The 22,500-nt window shown below is 53.1% G+C and overlaps 2 protein-coding genes across 7 annotated transcripts in view; both read right to left on the reverse strand.

The window, feature by feature from the left end:
- The window catches only part of IGDCC3 (immunoglobulin superfamily DCC subclass member 3), a 52,214-nt gene extending 47,282 nt beyond the window's left edge, over positions 1–4,932 (reverse strand). For 2 of the 3 annotated variants that reach the window (XM_015142493.3, XM_077939593.1), the window contains exon 1: positions 2,006–2,321. In XM_015142493.3, coding sequence (XP_014997979.2) covers positions 2,006–2,126 — 121 coding nt within the window. In that variant the 5' untranslated portion in view covers positions 2,127–2,321. Of the gene's footprint in view, positions 1–2,005; positions 2,322–4,552 lie in introns of those variants that run through there. The other variant, XM_015142491.3, reaches the window with a different exon arrangement.
- Positions 4,933–8,716: 3,784 nt separating this feature from the next.
- The window catches only part of IGDCC4 (immunoglobulin superfamily DCC subclass member 4), a 42,839-nt gene continuing 29,055 nt past the window's right edge, over positions 8,717–22,500 (reverse strand). For 2 of the 4 annotated variants that reach the window (XM_028851048.2, XM_028851046.2), the window contains exons 8-20: positions 22,302–22,466; positions 21,616–21,753; positions 20,565–20,735; positions 19,353–19,589; positions 19,100–19,201; positions 17,051–17,234; positions 16,180–16,307; positions 15,705–15,875; positions 15,344–15,481; positions 13,759–13,864; positions 13,058–13,286; positions 12,181–12,342; positions 8,717–11,657 (exon numbers count right to left, since the gene is read on the reverse strand). In XM_028851048.2, the coding sequence (XP_028706881.2) occupies positions 11,247–11,657; positions 12,181–12,342; positions 13,058–13,286; positions 13,759–13,864; positions 15,344–15,481; positions 15,705–15,875; positions 16,180–16,307; positions 17,051–17,234; positions 19,100–19,201; positions 19,353–19,589; positions 20,565–20,735; positions 21,616–21,753; positions 22,302–22,466 (2,342 nt within the window). In that variant the 3' untranslated portion in view covers positions 8,717–11,246. Of the gene's footprint in view, positions 11,658–12,180; positions 12,343–13,057; positions 13,287–13,758; positions 13,865–15,343; positions 15,482–15,704; positions 15,876–16,179; positions 16,311–17,050; positions 17,235–19,099; positions 19,202–19,352; positions 19,590–20,564; positions 20,736–21,615; positions 21,754–22,301; positions 22,467–22,500 lie in introns of all 4 variants that reach the window. The other 2 variants (XM_028851047.2, XM_077939592.1) reach the window with 1 other exon arrangement.

The following is a 22,500-nucleotide window of genomic DNA, read 5'->3' on the forward strand; positions in this document are numbered from 1 at the left end:
AAGCACATTTACAATTAGCTATATATATAAGCCCCTGGGGATTTATCTCCCGGGATTCTAGGCTGGTGATACAAAGGCCTCAGCAGGGGCCATCCATATCTCAGCATTGACACAGGCCAGGGAGGGTATGGGGAGCATCTCCCTGAGGAGTCTCATCTCTCCGGTCTGCAAATCTTACTGGGGTCCCCACCCTCTGTCCACGCTTCCCTTCCTCACACCCAGCCATCTGCTCAGAGGCTGCACCAGCCTTCCCCTGCACTGCCGGGAGGGCCACGAGATGAGGGTGGCTGAGCCAGAAGTGATTTGGTCTCAAAGTCCAGGGCTGCCTCCCAGCGAGCTCCATATGGGGGCCTGGATCAGCCTTCCTCAGAACAAAGGGGTATCTTAAACCCAGCGAGAGGGCTCCTGCCTCAAACTGATTCATCACTCACCAGCCGTTCAGAGCAACTGTGCAAATGCCCTCAGAGCCAGGAAGAAACTTGTCAGCGATCAGACAGGAAAGAGGCGGCGTGCCACAGGAGCTAAGTGGGAGGGTGTGGGTTCAGGCTGCCCAGATGACAGTCCTGGCTCTTCTGCTACCAGAATGCCATTGAGTCCCCCTAAGGCTCAGTTTTCTCTTCTGTAAAAGGGGGATGATAATGACCTATCTTCCCTTCTTCCAGGGCTGTTGTTACGACAAAATGAAGTAATTCATGTAAAGCACTTGGGCAGGTTGCCCAGCATGCAGCAAGTGCTTAAAAAGTGTTAGCTGGACCTGGGTGCAGGAGCTCATGCCGGTAATCCTAGCACTTTGGGAGGCTGAGGCGGGAGGATCACTTGAGGCCAAGAGTTCGAGACCAGCCCAGTCAACATGGCGAAATCCCATCTTTACCAAAAAACTCAAAAAGTAGCCGGGCGTAATGGTGCACGCCTGTAATCCCAGTTACTGGGGAAGCTGAGGCACACTAATCGCTTGAACCTGGGAGACAGGTTGCAGTGAATCAAGATCATACCACTGCACTCCGGCCTGGGTGATAGAACAAGACTCCGTCTCAAAAAAAAAAAAAAAGAAAAAAGAAAAAAGTGTTAACTAGAATTGTTACCAATAGTCAAAGCAGCCTCTTTAAAGGAACACCCCCTTCCAGAGATCCAGAGATATGAGATGGAGAACATTTTCTACTTGCCAAAACTTCTGTCCTTTTTCAACCATGACCTCACTGCACACAGCTTGCTACCTCCCTGGGATACATGGAGAATTTTGATTTATGCAACACACTCCCAGTGTGCACAGATTCAACAATAACATAATTTTTGCAGGACAGGGCAGTTAAACCACAGTCATCATTTCATCACCACAACTGACGATTAAGCAGCACAAGCAAAGCACAATTCCAGAGCTGAAACATCTTGCCTCGCCTTTTCTCTCCCCTTCAAAAACACACATTAGCATGAAGGTGAGTAGGAGTGATGTCATCACTGAGATAATTCTGAAATTATCCTACCATATTTTTTTAATGCAAACTGTTAACAAGCTCCAGAATTTCATTACTGGTATATAGAGGTCTTATCCTACCCAAGGGTTTACATTAATTTAAGCACATAATTTAAAATTGAATGTAGCCAAAATTACCGTTCAAAAATGTCTTTAATCACCCTTAAAGTATGGGAATGATTTATCTTTATACACAAGAATCAAACTCAGTGAACTGGGATGCTCAAAGTATGACAGACATATGGAAACTAAGACATGCCGACCCAAGAACTGGGTAAAGCTTTCTCCCTGACTGCCCTGTGGGTGTTTGGCTACAATCTTGCCAATTCACATTCCAGTCAGTTAAACAAGCATGTGATATAATTCCACCACCACAAATCACTGCCATGCACCTCAAAACCGACCCGTGCTGAGAAATTAGTCCTCCAGAAGGCTGCATGAGATGGGACCGCACCCGCTGCCCTCGTGCCCTAGGCTGACCCTGGATCACCAGCTGGCTTCCTCAGCAAGGGAAAACAAGGGATATCCACTTACTTGCAGCCTGAATGCGAGCCTTCCGGCTGACCACCAGCCCAAAGCGGTTCTGGGCCACACACTCATAGTCACCTTCATCTGAAGGGCTGCCTCCCCTCTCCAGCCTGAAGTGATGGATCATCAAGGACCCATTGGCCAGCAAGGTGGAGTGGGTACTCTCTGGCAGCTCTACCCCATTCTTCCTCCAGGTGATTCGCACTGGAGGGGTCCCCTCCACTTTGCAGTCCAGCACTATAGGCTGCCCAGGAACGGCAACATCATCACTTGGCTCCACAGCAAATGCCAGTTCGGCAGAGTGGCCAAGACCTGCATTGGGGAAGGGGAGATGGAAGGAAATAGGGATGTTAGTGTGAAATGAGCATCCAGGAAGAACTCTACCCACATGGTTCCAAGTTCCTTGGGTCTATGCACCCCATTCCCATGTTTCTGTAATGTTAATAGGAATTCCTATTATATATAGTACTTTATGCATTACAAAGTGTCATCCAAAGCAGTACTTTACTTAATCATCAGACCATCTCAGAGATGGATATTATTTGTACCATTTCCTCTTTCACAGGTAAGAAAACTGAAGCCCAGAGACGTCAAGTGACTTGCCCAGGGTCTCACAGTCAGTAGCTGCAAAACTGAGACCCAAAAGCAAGACTGACTCCAATACAGCTGCTGCTACTTCAGTGGTCACCCTGGGTAAGCACTGAAACCTCACAGACCTTCAGGGTGTGACCTTAGGTAAAGTATTCAACATGTTCTGGCTTCTCATTCCTCATCTGTTTAGATCAAGGAAGAACAATGGGGCTTGGGTCATAGGGTTCTACGACATGATTAACTGACTCAAAGGCACTATGAAAAATTTAAAGTTCTAAAGAAATACAGAGGGACATAGTAATAAATCATGCTGCTTTTTGCTGGCCAAAACCCAACAAAGGCCTGGTCCAATGCCTGGCAGGGAGCAGGGTGTGTAGTCCCAGTACCCAGGGTACAGACTAGGTTGTGGCCCCATTGCCCCTCCCCTCTGGCACTCTGTCCTTTTGCCTTTGTCATAAGGAGAGATGAAGGTAGCAAACACCAAGTATGGTTTTCCAAAACCAAGGAAGAGGGTGCTCCTAGAACCTTTACTTCCAGCCAACCTCTCTGCTCCTGCAGGAGAAGAGAAATGAGCAGAAAAAGGAGGAGGCCAAAGAATAGATGGGGCTAAGGCCGATCAGGGAATCAGAAGCCCAGCTGGAGGGACAAGCACTCCAGTTCCAGGCATGATGCCAAGTCACCAACTTCTCCAGCAAGCAACGTACCAGACCAGTTATAACTCCACTCCAGGAGGAATGAACCCACATGGTCTGAAAGGGCAGTCACAGACCCCTCCTCACATTTCCAGATAACTAGCGATCCTGGAGCTGGCCCCTCCCCAGCAGACTAGGGCCCTCCCTGGCTGGGGGAGATGGGGAAGTGGGAGGGGAGAAAGGAGGGGCGTTTGGGTTATAGGCATTCCCCGCCCCGCGCCCCCTGCCCCCGCCCCGCGCCCCCGGCCCAGGGAGATGTAATGTTTTAAGACTTTTTAGGATCGCACTTATTCAAACCCCTGCGCATCTTCCCCATGTCATGAGTTCACCCGTCTTAGCCCCCAATCCAACCCCGGCATAGCTGTCGGGGGATAAAGTTTTTCCTTGATGCGGACGCGATCTTCTACTTCTTGGGAGATGAGTGGAGACAGAATAGCCCAGATGAGTGTCTGTGGGGAACTTGATGTGGGAGGGTAAGGGACTAGATTTGCACTCCCCTCCCGGGAGATGGGACCACTGCAGCCACTAAAGGGAAGAGCGTGGTGGTGACCGAGCTCCAGGCAGCGGAGCTGGCGGACCGCGTGAGCCAGGGGTAGGGTCTTCGCGTGTGCACGCTTCGGGGAAGGGCAGGGGCACGTGAGCATCCCCGCGGCTCGCTCGCTCTCGCTCTTGGTGGCTTCTCCTCTCCTTGGCTCACGGGCTCTGTCCCGGGTCGCTTCCTAGCCACGCGCCGCCCTCCAGGAATCTCCCTCCTCCTCTTCTCCGGCTCTCCCGCGCACTCCTCAGCCCAGTACCAGCTCCAAATGCGGGACGTGCCATCTCCGCCCAGTGCAGCTGGCAGGGTCCCGCTGTCCGCCCCCCAGACTGCTGTCCCCTGCCTCGGCTGCCTCGGGCTATATCCACGGCCGGGCACCGAGCACCCCAGCTCGTCCGCCTCGGTCGGCGCTTAGCCGTGCGGTCTCCCCTGGCTCGTTTCCCTCTGTCTCCACGCCAGCCCGCTCCGCTTGCTCCCGCTTCGCTGCACTCCTTGCCCCTCAGTCTGGGCTCCGGGTCCTGCCCCAGTCTTCTTCCGGGGGGCTCCGTCCTCAGCACGCCCCTAGGGCCCCCGACAGTCCGGCCTTGGTGCCCTCTCCCCGTCCCGATCCGCTGGGTCCCTCCCGCGCGGGGTCCGCGCCGCTCTCCCCGGGTCCGCCCCTCGCGCCCGCTCCCTCCCTGCTCGCCCTTCCCCTGGCTCCATCCGCAGCCGCCTGGGCCGGACGCTTTCGCTCACCCTCGCTCGGCGCGGGCAGCAGCAGCAACAGCAGCGGCAGCAGCAGCGGCAGCAGGAGCCGGGGCCAGCGCGGGGCGGGCGGGCGGCGCGGAGACGCGGCGCGCTGCACAGCCATGGGGCTCTCGGTCCGCTCGGCTCGGCGACGCGCGGCTCCCGGGCCTCTCGCCGCTCACAGCGTCCCGCGGGGCCGGCGCCGGGGCCGGGGCTGGGGCTCCGGCCGGGGCCGAGCCCGGGCGGTGGGGGACTGGAGCCGCATGCCTGCTCAGGAGCGCGGGGGGCGCAGGGGGAGCGCCGCTTGCGCCATCTTGCACCCACCCGGGCGATCTGTCAGCCTCGCCCGGGGTGCGCGCTGCACACTCGCACCGCTCGCGGCCGCCCCGCCCTCCTCCCCAGCCCGCCGCCCCCCTCCTCTCTCCTCTCCGCTCCCGGTCCCCTCCCCCAGCCCCCTCTCCCCGGAGGCCCGGTCTGGGGAACAAAAGAGCCGGCGAGCGCTTTAAGCGGCCGGACATTCCCGGCTGTGCGGCGGACGCGCCCCCTGCGCTTTGAACTGTGGCTGGAGCGGCCGGCGCCGTCCCGGGCTGCAGCCGGGTATCCCCTCCCCGCGGGCTAGCCTGGGACCTGGGGGGCTGAGGAAGTGGACACCCAGCGGACTGGGGAGTGGGTCCAGGCTGCGGAAAGACACTCACAGCTGCGGGATTTGCTCTGACCCACTCTTTCTGCTGCGCCCTCCTCCAAGTCCATATTTTAGAGATAATTCTCTAAAAAGCTGCGTAAAGTTGTCAAAGATTAAGTTTTCCATGGATTTCTGGTCCTTCCACTCAAAGGATAGATCCTGTAGCTGCAAGACTGGCTTCTCAGGGCCGAGGAGTCCTGGCGCTCCGCTGGGGAGGATTGCCTGGAGAGAGCGGACCCAGCAGGACAATGAGAGCTCTAAACGGGCCTGGCTTCCGACCTGGGTTCTGCCTGCTGCCTAGCCCAGTCACTCTCACTGAGCTCATCTGAAGGATGAAAATAATCTTATCTCTCCTGTTCATCCCTAGAGACCTTTAAACCGCAGAGGTCCTGACAAATGACCTGGTAACTGGAAAAGCACATAGAAACTTAAAATTCCCAGTAATGTTTCTGCGCCACAAAGAAGGCCCTCAATCGTTCATGTCAGAGAACGTATAAGGAGACAACATAGGTTCCATGTGAGAATGTTAGAGAAGATAAGCAAGTCTTTTAGCAGAGACATACCCATACTAGCCCTCAGAGATCTTGAATCTCAGTCACTCGCTATTAAATGGTCTTCTGTTGAGTCCAGCATGAGGGACTAGTCCATCAAAATTATTGAGCAGCTACTAAGTTCTAGGAGCTAGAGATTTAAAGGTGGCAGGCTAGGCTTGGTGGCTCACACCTGTGATCCTAGCACTTTGGGAGGCCGAGGTGGGCAGATCACTTGAGCCCAGGAGTTCAAGACCAGCCAGGGCAACATGGTGAAAACTTGTCTCTATGAAAAATACAAACCTTAGCCAGGCATGGTGGTGCATGCCTGTAGTCCCTCTGTGTTCCAGCCTGGGCAATAGAGACCCTGTCTCAATCAATCAATCAATCGATCAGTGTTGGCCTAATGTATCTATTTGCTCCTTTGGCACTGGACTGAGATGGCAGAGGAAAAACTAAGTCTCTCTTTTGATACCACCTCTGGAACTTTGGGACCATGTACAAAATTAACTTTGGGCCGGGCACAGTGGCTCATGCCTAGTAATCCCAGCACTTTGGGAAGCCGAGGTGGGTGGATTACCTGATGTCAGGAGTTCGAGACCAGCCTGACCAACATGGTGAAACACCGTCTCTATTAAAAATACAAAAAAATTAGCCGGGTATGGTGGCAGGCGCCTATAATCCCAGCTACTCGGGAGGCTGAGGCAGGAAAATAGCTTGAACCCGGGAGGCAGAGGTTGCAGTGAGCTGAGATTGCACCATTGCACTCCAGCCTGGGCGACAGAGCAAGACTCTGTCTCAAAACAAACAAACAAAAAACTAACTTTGATACAGTAAGTAAGGAAGTACAGGCCTCCAGAAATCAGAGTGCCTGCAGATGGACAGGTTTACTAATGATGGGGTTGGCATAGCTCAGGAATATTCACTCTGGGTAGCTACTGGAAGATGAGCCTGAGAAGCAGGACATGAGGCATGTGAGCAGCAGGAAGCAATGGAAAAATTCTAGGTCGAGGATCCCAATGCGCCAAAGCCCTATTGGATTTCATTGTGAGAAAGGGTGGGAGTGGCGGTCTACTGGCCTTAGGAAAGGGAGGGGAAGAGCCCTCCCTGGGCCTAAAATCCTGGAACTCCCTCCTGCAGGGCTTGAATTCTCAACAACCCCTTCTTGGCTTGTCCTGGACTCTGAAGAGGTCAAATTGGTGTCTTGAATTGCTGTCATTTTAAATTCATTTTGACAAGTGTTTAATTCTTCTTTATCACAACCCTTGGTCTGAGAGTGATATGCAAATAATGGCTATTCTGCCAAGTGCAAAATGTGCAGTATCTCTCTGTCTGATCTGTCAATTAACTCTGGGTCTGGCCCACCAGCCACTTTGGGGGTGGTCCCAAGCAAAGCAGCCTCCAGCTCTTGATTCCCTCCAATAGAAAGCATGTTCTGGACTCTGTAAAGATCTTAGCAGACAGCAGCTGCCAACTGTGATGCCAAGATGTGTGTGGGGTGTGAGTGTGGAGTTTTGTGCGTAAGATTGTGTGTACATTTGCATTAACGGACAGACACAAGGGTGTTTGTGAAGGCAAGTATGCGTCTACGGGTCTCTGAGCTTGTACACACAGTGCACGTGTGTGTGATTGTGTGGCCATGAATAATGTTGGTGACCAGAGTTATAAAGAATAGTTGTGGAGGCCGGGCGCGGTGGCTCAAGCCTGTAATCCCAGCACTTTGGGAGGCCGAGACGGGCGGATCACGAGGTCAGGAGATCGAGACCATCCTGGCTAACACGGTGAAACCCCGTCTCTACTAAAAAATACAAAAAACTAGCCGGGCGCGGTGGCGGGCGCCTGCAGTCCCAGCTACTCGGGAGGCTGAGGCCGGAGAATGGCGTGAACCCGGGAGGCGGAGCTTGCAGTGAGCTGAGATCCAGCCACTGCACTCCAGCCTGGGCGACAGAGCGAGACTCCGTCTCAAAAAAAAAAAAAAAAAAAAAAAAAAAAAAAAAAAAAAAAAAAAAAAAAAAGAATAGTTGTGGAGCCCAAATCTCTGGAGTTGTTCCCTCTTTCCTGCACCCAAAAAAGTTCAGAGAAATGTGTGCCCAGATGGAAAGAGATCCCCAGAGAGTCTAAGGAAGTGCCATCAAAGAACGCATCTTTCCTAAGTTTACATCTTTTTCCTAAGTGCCTGTTGAGGGAGGAAGATGGTTTAGTTCTTTCCCATGACCACCTGCTCTTTACCTTCAAAAACCACCATTTTGAGCTGGGTGCAGGGGCTCATGCCTGTAATTCTAGCACTTTGGGAGGCCGAGGTGGGCAGATTACGTGAGGTCAGGAGTTTGAGACCAGCCTGGTTAACATGAAACCCTGTCTCTACTAAAAATACAAAAATTAGCCGGGCGTGGTGGTGCACACCTGAAATCCCAGCTACTCGGGAGGCTGAGGCAAGAGAATCACTTGAACCCAGGAGGCACAGGTTGCAGTGAGCCGAGATCATGCCACTGCACTCTAGCCTAGGTGACAGAGTGAGATTAGTCTGAAAAAACAAACAAAACACTATTTTGGGCCAAGGGGCATAGGCTCATGCCTATAATCCGAGCACTTTTCGAAGCTGAGGCAGGAGGATGGCTTTAGCCCAGGAGTTCGAGACCAGTCTGGGTAAGATAACGAGACCACATCTCTATAAAAAAATTTTTTTTAATATTAGCCAGGCATGGTGGCATGTGCCTGTAGTCCCAGCTACTAGGGAGACTGCAGTGACAAGACTGCTTGAGCCCAGGAGATTGAGTCTGTAACGAGCTATGATTGTGCCACCACACTCCAGCATGGGCGACAGAGAGAGATCCTGTCTCAAAAACAACAACAACAACAACAACAACAACATTTCCCATCCCAGTAAGAAATAAACTCCGTAGGGCAGAAAGGCTGAGGAAATTCTAGTCATAGTCAATGGTTCCAGAAGAGAATTCCACATTTCTGGAAAATAGTTTATTAATTCATTATAAGGACAGATACATGAATCAATGCCTTAGCTTAACACTAAAGAATATCATATTTGTAAGGAGAAGAAAAACGCTGGAAGGATAATTAAATAGTACAGCATAAACTAAATACAGATGAATAAATGAGCAAGTACTGATTACACTTGTCATGCATCAAGAAAAGGAAGATTTTTAATTGAGACTCAAAAAACTTAAGGCATCAATGGTAGGTGACAAAGGGATTAATACCCTGTAAAAGGCCAATAGATTCTTTTCTAATAAAAATACTGCTACAAAGACACAAACCTAACACTTCCAAATTACCCAGAGCCCAAATCATATATAATGCTAGTGAGAAATGGCCACTTTCTTATCAACTGTGAGTTATAGGCAGATACCAGATTTATTACTTATTTGCTTTTGAGAAACAATTTTCCACCCAACCTAATGGGTTATAAATTGTCTCATTTGCAGCTATTTAATTTAAACCAGAACCTCAGTGCCTGTTAAACAAGAACATGAAAAATGACTATGTGGTGTAATGCTAAGAGCCTACTGTTAAAACAGCCATTTAATTCAGGGCAGTTTTTTTTTTTTCCTTCTTAAAAAAAAAAAAAATCAAACCAGCAAAATAAAATGAGGCTTTTGACCTTCAGAGCAATGATGAAACATACACAGTGGTGTTAGCCACAGCAGCGCTGAATGCTACAGAAATAGTACAAGTGACAATTCTGTCTTTAACGAGATACAAAACCAACATTAATAATCTTTAGTGTTATCATAGGCTGGCTGAAGGAGGGGGAGGAGGTGGAAATGTAGGTGCAGACATCAACAGTGAGTGACACCCGAGTGTAATAAACACAGATGCTTTCAGGGTTTGAGGAAGCCGCAACTGTGCTGAGAGACATTTCACCATTAAAAAAAAAAAAAAAAAAAAAAGGAAAAATGGATTGGTTATTTCGAATTTGGCTCAGAAGCCAGAGTTAACTCTTGATGTGCCGATCAGACACCATTAGGGAGTAAAGACCCTAACTTTCTATGCTCCTACGAGAGGGCTGAGGTGAAAAATCAAATCAATGACATTGTTTTCATTACACATAAAATAGAAGTCAAGCTTGTCCCTGTGCGGCAGGTGAACAGAAAATGACTTGAGGATTCAATTTAAAGAAAAAACAAACTGAAATGAGCTAATCCTTTTCCTGTGCAAAGACCTCCCTGCCAGCACCCCAGAGAGTGACATTTCTGTCATCCCCAACCCAGATCAAGTCAAGCTTCACAGGGTGGGAAGGGCCTCCCTGAACTCTCACTCCCCTTCTCCTCATTTAGCTTCTTCTGGAAGAAAGGCCCCAAATCATCTCCATCCAGTAAACTTGACCCCCTGCATAGAAGGGAGGGCATCTTTTAATTCTGAGCCTCTGGATCACAGTCCCCTTCCCTGTCTCAAACATTCCCCTCTGACTTGGATCCATCCATGGAGAACCCTCGGATCCCAATCCCAAAGTCAAGATGCAGGGAAGCCAGGTCTTCCCCACACCGGCCGGGCACTGGGCGTGGGCGGCCTGCCTGGGGCGGGGCAAGCAGAAGCACTGAGTGAAGAGGAGGCAGGAGGATGGCAGGCGAGCGCACGGCAGCCGCGGATACAGGAGGGGCACGGGGGCCTTGAAGCACACATGAGGTAGTCACGTTGTTAGAGAAGGGTGCAGAGTTTGAACCCAGGCAGGAGAACCAGATGACACAGTCTGGGAGAGGTGCGAGAGATAGCAGAGGAAGGAAAATAGGAGAGAGGAAAGGAAAGAGTACCTGGGAGCAAGAGAAGGGCACTGGTGCTGGGAGAGTGAGGTGACTGGGCGACAGACCACTAGAGCAGCCAGGGGCAAGGAAGGAGGGCAAGAGTGAGAGAAAGCGGATTTTCAAAACCAGGCACTTCCCAAATTACAAAATTAAATGCAGAGTTGCTCAGAGGGGAGCCAGGGTCACCCTCTCTTTTTGGGCAATAAGAAGCTGGGAGGTGATGCAGCTGAAATGCTAGGCATTCAGAGTCTGCTTGCACTCAACCCAGCCAGACAGGAAAATGGGCTGGGACTGTCTTTGTCAGACAGGCATTGGAGACACTCTCAGAGTGTGTAATAAAAGGCTGGGTGATGGAGGTGGGGGCCCACAGGGCTGGGGACTGACCACTCTGGGGCACCGTCCTGACCTGGAGGACCAATCTGGCTGTAGTGACCACTGCCTGGGCCAAGGTTTCCCAGCTCACCAACCAGTACACATACATGCACTTCACACATGTGCACATCACATGTAGCTGTGTCTCGTATGTCTTTCACATGTCACATGTGTATCACAAAGAGTATGGGGGGAGTGAATAATCCATGTTTTCCTCTCCCCCCAGCCAAAGCATCTTAGGAAGCTCCAAAGGGCTTGATGATGTATCTACAGGCACACATGTGGACATGCATGGCCACAGGTGTTGCATCCTGTGTGACCCATACCTGCCTACCCCAAACTACACCCTCTGGGAGGAGCTAGGCAGAGGAGGAGACCGGGGATCTGGGCAGGCCTGGGCTGGCTCCTAGAGGGCAGGGGGCTTTGAGCTGGCAGCTGTCTCCAGTGGTCTCCTCCAGCACTTTGCCTGGCTGGAGGTCTGGGTAGGAGCCGGAAGCACTGGCTGCCTCTGGCAAGCAGGTAAGTCTGTCTGGCCCAGGGGCTGCCAGCTCACACCCTCCCAGCTCCCTGTCCAGCCAGGCTGACCCCTGCCCTGGATCCCCAACACCCGAGATGAGATCAGGAGCCTCCGGAGGCAGGGGGTCCTCAGGCTCCAGGTCTTGGAGATGGAGGTCAGGGTTCCCGTTAGATGCACTGAAGTCAGAGTGGACAATGACTTCGGCCTCCACCTGGTTCCTGCAGGCTGGGGGTGACTTCTTCCTCCCATTGCCCTGATCAGAGCAGAGAACACCAAGTGACCATTTCTGAGAGTAATCATCAGAATGACCAGCTTACATGGGGCAGAGAGACTGACCCTTCATCAGAGTAGGTATCACATGGGAGCTGGTAAAGGATACACAGGAACTGTTCGAACCTATGCGAAGGCAGGGAATGATGGAATCTTCCCATTTGCCCTCATCCAGGAGTTTCAGGAGTACCGGACTCAGGGCCTCTGGGGAGAGGAGGAAGGGCTGAGCATGCTCAAGCCAGCCACACCCTCAGATCCACGAAACTGCTGTGGCCCACTTAGGTCTGGGTAGAGGAGGGACTGTTTTCAACCCAGGTTGAAACAGGTTCGTGCAAACTGGCCTGCCCTCCCCCTACTCAACCTTTGGAGGCTCCAGGGGTCTTCTGACTAGACTTCTATCCCCGGGGAAGTTACCACCCAGGGGTCTCCAGAGAACTCATTACTTCCTCTTCACTAGCACAGAGACCCTTTCCTCCTTTCCTGCCCCTTCCTTCCAGGACGCTGACCTTTATGGCGTCGTACACCAGAGCCTGCAGCAACAGCGTCTGCCCAGTTCCAGCAGGGGGCAGCAGGGCCCGGGTCAGAGCCGGCCGGGGGCCTGCCTGGGGCAGCTCACAGCCTGCCCAGGAGCCAGCCCAGCTCGGACCGCTTGGTTGAGCCCAAGAGATCTGCACAGGGGAAAGAAGGGGACACTAAGGGGCACAACCAGGATTGGCTGGGAGAGGGAAGCCCAGGGGAGGGAATTGGGACGGGCCCCGGGAGAGCAGGATCCAGCCTGTCACCCGCTGCTCTCTCCCTCCCCAAGGCTCAGGGAGGAGCACCGAAAGGGCTGAGAGTCAGCGGGGTAATCGAGGATGAGTCCTCCTACAGAGGAGCAGAACACCAGACGCTCTGCAAAGCCCGCGGTGTCTGAGCCAGGCGGGGAGAGAGTAAGGGAGGACGGGTCGGAGTCGGGTGGGATGTGCCACCCCTGCCAGCATGAAAGGGACCAGCCCTGCGAAGGCCTCACCTTATCCTGGTCCCAGCCCCACTTGGCCACAGTCAAGCCAACTGGCCTCTTCTCCCCACACGGGGATGGCTGGGTCATAGAGGTCTCCCCAGCTCCAGGGATGAGGAGGGAGCTGGGTGTTCTGGCTATCCTGGGTCACCTGCTGGGAGGCCCTCTCCTTCGTGAGAACCAGGCCGACCTATTCTGCCAGCGTATGGAGGCCCATGTGCTTCCCTGACCAGCCAACCATTCCGTGGAGGAGGGAGAGAGGCCCTAGCGTCTGCAGCCGGCTCCGAAGGGGAAGGTAGGGCCGTGCTCACACAGCCACGCGCTGTGCTCTGGCGCCCCTTGGTGTCCTACTTAGAAATGAGCCCCAATATGGGGCTCTGACCTACCTTTCTTTTGGAGTGACCCCGGCCTTCAGAAATACCGCCACCCATAAGGCTGTGCACTTCAGCCCTGTCCTCCACATCTGAGGGTGGCGGGGACCAGTCCTGGGGATGGGGGTGCACAAGGGACTCCAGTTCATGGGCAGCTGGGGGACTCGGGGGGCCAAGATGAGCTCTGGAGTACAGCGCAGGATTCCCAGGGGTGGCCGTGGAGGACAGGCCTGGGAGGGATTCCCTGGAAGGGAAGACAGAAAACAAGGCACAGTGGTCAGAGTAAAGGGTCGGGCGGGACTGGGATCTGGTCCAGCCTATGTCTTTGGGCAGGTTCCTGCCCATCTCTGGGACTTGCTTTCCTGGTCTGTGCAATGAGTAAGAAAAACTGCTATTGTTCAAAACAGCTTCATGCTATAAACAGGGTGGCATCTGGAGATTTGGGTCCCCTCTTTCCAAGACGCTGGCAGCTACAGAGGAAGTGGGAGCGAGGCAGTTCTGGTGGCCTTGCTGAGGGGGGTAGCCAGGGGCTCTCCTAAGTCCACTCCCCATTCTCATGAAGACATCACTCCTGATTCCTTCATCCCAGAGTCCTGACTTTAACGGGGCTCCTGGGAGTGCCAAGGGCAAGTCATGGCCACTTTCCCCGATGGCCCGTTCTGCAGCCCTTCCTGGAAGTCTCCCTTCCCTGAAGCCAGACTGGCTCCCCTGCTCACCTGTGGGGGCTGCGGCGCAGGCCGGCACACATGCAGGCCAGGAGGCAGAGGAGGCCCAGGCAGACACCCACTATGATGCCCGTGACTGAGTGCATGTCCAGCGAGTCTGGTGGGGGAGAGAGAGGCACAGAGCAGGTCAGGACAGAAGAAGGGCACAGGGCATGGATCAGGACTATCCATGGCTTTTTCAGGAGACACCAGCCGGACCCTCACCCTTCAGATGCTCACAATCTTCAGATACAAGGACAGGAGGTCCCTGTGGCCTCACAGAAACTACTACTACCACTCCCTGTGACTGTCCTCCCCAGAACACACGTAGAAGTTATGGTCTCTCCTCCTCAAACTGGCCTTTGGTGAAACATGTGTTGCCTGCCCCCAGGGCTGTTGCATGGGTGTGCAACATGTGCAGGTGCGCAGACCCCATGCTTGGGTGGGCCCCACGCTTGAGTTAATGCTCTGCTGTCACCACCTTCAAATTCTTTTTTTTTTTTTTTTGAAATAGGGTCTTGCTCTGTCACCCAGGCCAGACTGCAGTGGCATGAACATGGCTCACTGTAGCTTCAACCTCCTGGGCACAAGTGATCCTCCCACCTCAGCCTCCCAAGCAGCTGTGACCACAGGCATAAGCTACTACACCCAGATAATTTTTAAATTTTTTGTGGAGACGGGGTCTCACCATGTTGTCCAGGCCAGTCTCCAACTCCTGGCCTCAAGTGATCCTCCCACCTCAGCCTTCCAAAGTGCATGAGCATTTTGGATTACAAGCACGAGCCACCATGCCCGACTTCTAATTTTTAAAATAAAGGATAGCACCTTTTCATTTTGCACTGGGCCCTGGAAATTATGTAGCCAGTCCTGCTGTCCACCTCCACCCCATAAAGCTCATTGCCTCACCAAGTTAATCCTCCAATCAAAGCAATTTCCCAAAGAAACTGGTCTTTAAAGCCAGTCCCAGCTGGGTGCAGTGGCTCATGCCTGTAATCCCAGCACTTTGGGAGGCCAAGGTGGGTGGATCACTTGAGGTAAGGAGTTTGAGACGAGCCTGGCCAATGTGGTGAAACCCCGTCTCTACTAAAAATACAAAAATTAGGCCGGGCGCGGTGGCTCAAGCCTGTAATCCCAGCACTTTGGGAGGCCGAGACGGGCGGATCACGAGGTCAGGAGATCGAGACCATCCTGGCTAACACGGTGAAACCCCGTCTCTACTAAAAAATACAAAAAACTAGCCGGGCGCAGTGGCGGGCGCCTGTAGTCCCAGGTACTCGGGAGGCTGAGGCAGGAGAATGGCGTGAACCCGGGAGGCGGAGCTTGCAGTGAGCTGAGATCACACCATTGCACTCTAGCCTGGGCAACAAGAGTGAAACTCCGTCTCAAAAAAAAAAAAAAAAGCCAGTTGCCCGTGAACCTGACATCTGAACCAAGTCATCACTGAACCACACCTATTTCCCCTTTACATTTGCTCTGCTCCCACCAAACCAGGAGGACAGCTGTGCAAAATAATGAAATGATAGTTGTGTCCACAGCCAGGGGGTTGGAAGTCAACTCCAGGGGCCTCTGGGAACCCTGGGCTGCCCTGCAGTCATACCTGACAGCTTCTCCTGGAGCGTGATCACATCCTGCAGGCGGGAGAAAGGCCCAGGCCCCACCTCTGTGCGCGCCCCCATCTTGAAGAAGTACCGAGTGTCGCTCTCCAGGCCATGGACCTCAGCACTGAAGATGTTTCCTGGGGGTGAGGGAGGCAGGGAGAGCAGGGATGGTGGGACGGAGTGGGTGGATGCAGAGGTGGGCAGGGAGGTGGGACTGGGAAAGTCTGCTCTCCATGTAGGCAGCAGCTTCTACTGCTTCTCCCAGAAGCACCTGGAACAAACCCCAGCACTGTTCTCACTGCTGGAAGCGAGAGAGGCTGGGAAGCTCTTAGGCAGATGCCCTGGGGCAGGAGCCCTCACCCTCCGTGGTGAGCAAGGTCCACTGGTGCTCAGGCTGCGTGTGGTTGTTGCTGTACAGGATCAGATACTCCACGATCTCCCCATTGGGCTCTGTGGGGGGGCACCAGTGCAGCCGAACCGTGGACGGTGTCAGGGGGCTGAGTCGTAGGTCGGATGGGGGTGTTGAGGGCCCTGGGGTGCAGGAGAGGAGATGGGGAGAGACATCAGAGCTGGGGGACAGAGCATGAGGACATGACCTCCCTTCTTCCTTCTTCATGGAACAAGCCACAAAGCAAAGATGAGGTCTGGTTTCTAGTTGTGGAATTCTAGAAGACAGTGTGTGTGGCTGGAGGGACTTAACATTCCTCCCCTCCCAGAAACTCTTCTGCCCTCAGCTCTGCCCAACCTTGGGGTTCTGAGGGATGTTTCTTGCTGCTGGGGCAAGAAGGAGTTGGGTAAAAGATGGGTTGGTGGCAAGCGGCTGGGAGCCACTCACGGTCAGGCAGGGTGGAGCGCTCCACCACAGAGCCGAAAGGCCCATCCACGTCCACGCCGTGAGACTGCACCGCAAACTCGTATTTGGTGAATGGCTTCAAGCCGCCAATGAGGATGTCTTCTCCAGAACTGCTAAGGCAAGAAACATGACTAGTGCTCTCAGGCACACTCTCCCAGCAGGGCAGAGACCCCTCCAAATCTACTCCCCTGCTGTCAGCCCCAGCCCCAGGTTCTACTGTGGGAAGGGAAGCTGCTCCCTGACCTGGAGGCCACTGCCACCACCCAGGGACCTACAGAGAGGTCTGGATGTATGCTGCTCCAAGTCTCATCTTGAAACCAGGCCCCCTCCTCCAGGAAACCTTCCTGGATTAATCCAAGTTATTCTCCACCTATGGAATCATCTCTGATGCATCTTTTCTTTGGCTTAATTTTGCCTTCATGGCAATAGTATATATCAGTTGCTTTTTATGCGTCTTTCCTCTGCCAAACCTCAGGCTCCTCAGGCTCTGTTTCCCCATCTGACGCGGTGGAGGGAGCAGCTCTGAGACAGGGACAGGGCTCTCTTCACCATCAGATTGGGAGCCCTCTGAGGCTGGAGAAACAGGTCTGTCCTGTGTCACATTCTCCAGAGTTTGAGAACAAGGCTGTGTTGTGAGGGGACGGGATTGGATGGCCTCCTCGCTACCATCTGGTCAGCAGGCAAGGACGTGGACCCTGTGCAGCCCCTCTGTGTGGCCTCAGTGTAACGGGTGAGCCATGACGTGTTCCTGAATCCCAGGGGCCCTTCCCTGATCACCACCTGCTGCCTTCCCTCCCCCACCCCCACCTGCTCTTCCTTCCTTCTTTACATTAGTAAAGGCATTAGTCCCCACCTGGTGTAATAGGTGACCAGGGAGGCATTCCTGAGCCCCCAGGGGCTGAAGCGCACAGTGTAGTTGACAATCTTGACTGTGGTGAAGTCTGGCTTTTTCCACCGAAGCCAGATGGATGTGGAGCTGTTTGATTCTGCATGAACGTGGGCTGGGGGCAGGGGTGGTCCCCTCTGGATGGGCATGTCTGAAAGGTGAAAACTAGAGTGTGAGGAGGGAAGGGAGGATACTCATCCTTAAATATGCATAGTGGTTTACAGTTCCCAAGGCTGTTTCTTTGACCCTCTCCTTTGATCCTGTGAGTTGAGTAGCATCATTCCTACTTCACAGATAAGGCAACTGAGGCTTCCAAGAATTTGATTTTTGACTGTGGAACACTAGTCTGTAAGAACGTAATAAAGAGAGAGGCAGCAAATCACAGCAATGAATAACCATGGAACCAGACTCTGGAACCAGGCTGCCTTGGTTCAAATTCCAGCTCTGACACTTACTAGCTGTGTGACCTTGGAGAAATTACTTACCCTCTCTGTGTCTCCATTCACTATTCTAATGATAGCACCTACCTCATGGGGTTGTTATGAGGATTAAATTATTTAATATTTTAAAAATAGATAGGAAATGTCTGAAATATAATAAACACTATATTTATAAGTGTTTATTATAGAAACATAAAATAAACCCCATGAGAGCAGGAACCTTATTTGTGTTGTCCACCACTAAATTCCCAAAGCAGAGCTGGCACTTAGTAGACACTTAGTGAAATATTTGCTGAATGAAGAAATGAACAAACTGGAATTAGAACTCAGCTGGGTGTGGTGGCTCATACCTGTAATCCCAGCAGGCTGGGAGGCCAAGGTGGGTGGATCACCTGAGGTCGGGAGTTCGAGACTAGCCTGGCCAACATGGTGAAACCCCGTCTCTACTAAAAATACAAAAATTAGGCCGGGCGCGGTGGCTCAAGCCTGTAATCCCAGCACTTGGGGAGGCCGAGACGGGCGGATCACGAGGTCAGGCGATCGAGACCATCCTGGCTAACAAGGTGAAACCCCGTCTCTACTAAAAAATACAAAAAAACTAGCTGGGCAAGGTGGCGGGTGCCTGTAGTCCCAGCTACACCGGAGGCTGAGGCAGGAGAATGGTGTGAACCTGGGAGGCGGAGCTTGCAGTGAGCTGAGATCTGGCCACTGCACTCCAGCCTGGTTGACAGAGCGAGACTCCATCTCAAAAAAAAAAAAAAAAAAAAAAATTAGCCGGGTGTGGTGGTGCACACCTGTAATCCCAGCTGCTCAGGAGGCTGAGGCACAAGAATTGCTTGAACCAAGAGGTAGAGGTTGCAGTGAGCTGAGATCATGCCATTGCACTCCAGCCTGGGCAACAGAATGAGACTCCTCTGTTTCAAAAAAAAAAAAAAAAAAAGAACCCAGGCTTCATGGCTTCTGGTTGATTACTCCCTCTGCTAAACCATGTGGCTGGGAAGTTAGGGGTGAGGGAGTGTCATGATGGGTAACTGAGGTGTTCAATACAGGGCCACAAGGCAGTGTAGTGCAGTGGAAAGAGTTTTGCCTGGAAACCAGGAGTCCCGGTTCTAGTCTAGGCTCTGTGCGACCTTGGACAAGTTCCTTTTCCTCTCTGAGCCTCAGTTTCCCGTTAGGTCACATAGGGATACTCACTCTTCTTAGACTTGAGAGATAGTCTGATAGTGTGATGTAGACAAATGTGTTTTTAAAAAAACTTGTTTTAAGGTCAAACTTGGGGTCAGGAGTTACTGATCAACCATAGGGTTTCCCTCTGTTTGAACTCTGGAAATCAGCACTATTCATGGCTAATGAAAATAAGGTGGCAGGCCTAAGACCGTGAACAGACGAGCTTCTCTCCATGACAGAGGCTCTCTGGAGCTAGAAGAGGACCCCTAATCCTAGGAGAATGGGTTTGAGCATGAGCTGAGGCTACTAAAGTGCCTGTTCACCAGGCTGGCCCAAAGGAAAAGAAGAGGAAGTGGCTAGCAGAGCCCTCACCTGAGCCCTCCCCGCCTTCTTCCCCCACGGCCCTCACCTGGTGCGGGCGCCTTCTCCGTCTTGCCCTTCCACACTGCTGCATAGCCGTCCTCATGTTTGTTGAATGCCACGAGCTTCACCTCATACAGCCGGCCAGGGACTGGGGAAGGTTACAGGGCTTAATAGCTAGGGGGACATCTGGGGTCACTCTCCCGTCCACAGAAAGCATCCCATCTCTAACTCCTTCACACAGCTTGCCCGGTCCCCCCTGAAGCTACATCCCTCTCTCCCGCTCCCCCAGCCCTCCTCACCTAGCTGGGTCAGCTCGTACTGCTTCACTTTCTTCTTGAGCCGGATGGGCCCCACATCCCAAGCCTGGTCTCCACGGCCCCCTGGCGGGCGATCGCCATTGGCCTCCTCCTCAGCCCCCACCTCCCGCCAATATAGTTTGTAGCCAGAGATCTGGGTGGGGTGAGGGGGTGGCTGCCATGACACGACCAGGGACTCCATCCTTGCCTGCACCTTCAACTCTGCAGGGGCAAAAGGGACTGGGGGCAGAGGAGCAGGATGGGAAAATTAAGGAACAGAATGGGGAATGAGGAGAAGGAGGCCAGGGATAGGAGACAGGGAAGAGGCATGAGGAAGAGGCAGTAAGATGGCATTCAGTGAGAGCCTTGCCAGCATTCTCCCAACACATCACCACTCAGCCACCATTCTTAGTGCCAGGCCTGGGCTCGGTCTAGAGGTGAACTCACTATTCTGCAAGCACAGAGTGCAGGGAATGCAGGGGTGTCTGCTGGGCATTTGCAAAGGAGTCAGCAAGGAGCACCTCTGGAGCAGGCTGATAGCACCTGGCACAGAATCGGCCTCTGTGAAGTCTTCTGAAGGATCAAATGTCGGGGGCAGTAGGGGTGGTGGTTGCTGAGGCCAGGAAGGGGGGATGCCACCATTATAGTAGGGACACCCACTTGAGAGTGAGGAGCTTACAATGTGTCAAACACACTGTGTATATGCACTTTGTATATGTATTATAACTTTATTCTTGCAGCCCTCTAAAATAGTGAAAATATACTACAACCTTCACTTTACAGATAAGAAAACTGAAGCTCAGAGAGTTACGTAATTTACCCAGTGTCGTACAGAGAGCACGTAGGCCGGTTTGGTCAGCATTTAATCACTCTTCTATTGGGCCTCTCAACAAAACATCATCATCATCCTCGAAGCAGCTACAGTTCAATGAGTTTAAGCACTTTAGTTACAATACATTATTCAACCTCATGCCACTCCTGGGCAGTAAATGAAGCCTCAGAATGGTTTGTCCAAGCTCACACGGCAAATCGAAGGGACACCAGATCCCAGCCCTTCACCTCTGCACCTGGGCCTCGCTCACCCGTCAAGCAGAGGGAGGCATGGAAGGTCTCTGATGGAGGGTGGGGTGCGGGGGTGGGGCACTGGGTCCCAAGGACACACGCACACCCACACAGTCACACACGCACTCTCCTGTCTCTCCTCTAACCCCGTACCATGGCTCTGGTTGTGCATACTGGGCGTCCTGTGCTGCATCCACTGGGAAGGGGCCCCGAAGCCGGCTGCTGTACCAGCCGAAATCCGTACTCGATACACCTTATTTGGCTGAAGCGAGTTCAGCATAAGCTGTGTCTCATTTCCTCGCACCTCAGTAGAGAAAATCTGATCTGCAGGGACAGAAAAGGTGGGCTGTTGGGTAGCCACCTGAGGACCAGGATCCTAAATTCTCCTACACGGGTCTTCCACCTCACATCCTGGTTCCTCCGTGCCCATGGGAGCCTGAGGCATTCTCAGCACTGACCCCTCAGTGCCTGGGCAGACTCTATGGCTCCAGGGTGGACGCTTGAGCCTCCACCTCTGGCTGATGCAGGCTATCAGCCTGGGCTCAGCTGCAGAGAGAATGATGGCAGGCTTTCCCCACTTCCCCAGGAGCTGTCAATGACCATCCCCCGCCAACACACACACACGGGATGCAGACACAAGGGGCTGACCATGAAGGCCAGCAAGCTCTGCCTGGCTTCCAGAGCCCTGAGGGCCACCATGGCCACTTCCTCACCCTTCCCTCCTTCCTCACCTTTCCCTCCTTCCTCACCCTTCCCCTGGTCCCTCAGCCACCTTCCTTCTCCTAACTTTTATCCTTTTATTTTTTTCTGAAACAGAGCTTTGCTCTGTCACCCAGATGGGAGTACAATGGCATGATCACAGTTCCCTGCAGCCTTGAAATCCTGGGGTCAAGTGATCCTCCCACCCCAGCCCCCCATTTCCCAGATAAGGAAACTGAGGCAGGGACTCAGTAGGATTACATACTGCAGCTGTAGAGGGGTTGGGGTGAGAGCCCAGGCCTCCCTCTGCCTTAAGCTAGGCCCCTCTATCTTCCCTTTTCATTCCTGCCCAGACCCCTGTTTTTCAGGTTCACCCTTCCCCAACCTCTCCCTACTCTGCTTCCTTTCCTCCGACTCCGCTACCCTGCTCAGGTCTCCAGCAGCCCTGACCACTCTTCACATTGATCATTCCCAGACCTGCCTGCAGCCCACCCGCCCCACTCACCTTCCTTTCCCAAACCGTATTCTATCTTGTACTTCACCACCTGCCCATTGCTCAGGCTGGGGGGCAGGGGCAGCCATGCCACCCTGATGTCCGAGGGGTTGGGGCTGGACAGGGAGAGCTGGGGTGCTGCACTGGGGACTGAGACAGAAGAACATCAGCGTGAGCTCTGCTCCACCGACGTGGAAGGTGAGGCTCAGGAGCGGTCAGAGACTTGCCTGGGTCACACAGCAAGTCAGAAGTAGGCCAGGACCAGGATCTGAGGGAGGAAAGGGAGCTTCTCAGGGGAGCCCCAAGCTGGAAAAAGTCTTGGAGCTTCTCAGGGGAGCCCCAAGCTGGAAAAGTCTTGGAGCACAATCTTCCACATCTAATGGGTTAATGTCACTGACCCCTACCCTAGCTGGATGGCACACAGGTGTCAGGGAGAACTGCATGACACAGGGAATCATCACAAGACCTGGGCTCAAGTCCCAGCTGAACTACTGACCTGGGCAAATCATTCTCATTTTCTGGGCCTCAGTTTCCCCAACTGTAAACTGAGGAGAAGAACCCCTGTCCACTCTCTTATAGGGTACAAAGATGATATGAGCAGGTAAAAATGCCTTTACATTAGTAAAGAGAGGGCGAGCTCCCCTCCCCAGGGAATTCTCTTTACCCCAAGCTGCCCATTGCAGGTTCAGAGGCCCTACCGTCATCCAGTGTGTGCACCAGTGCTGGGGTGGAGGTGCGGCTGGCCCCCAGCTGGGAGTAGGCCACCACGTAGAACTCATAATCTGTGTTGGGTTCCAGGTCCCGAACCTGTAGCTCCGTGGTGTCGTTGTTCACTGCAAACTGGTATTCCACATTATCCATGCCTGGTGACCCAGGGGACAAGGGGACTGTCATAGT

This window comes from Macaca mulatta, chromosome 7 (assembly GCF_049350105.2).
Source record: "Macaca mulatta isolate MMU2019108-1 chromosome 7, T2T-MMU8v2.0, whole genome shotgun sequence".
Classification (NCBI taxonomy): Eukaryota; Metazoa; Chordata; class Mammalia; order Primates; family Cercopithecidae; genus Macaca; species Macaca mulatta.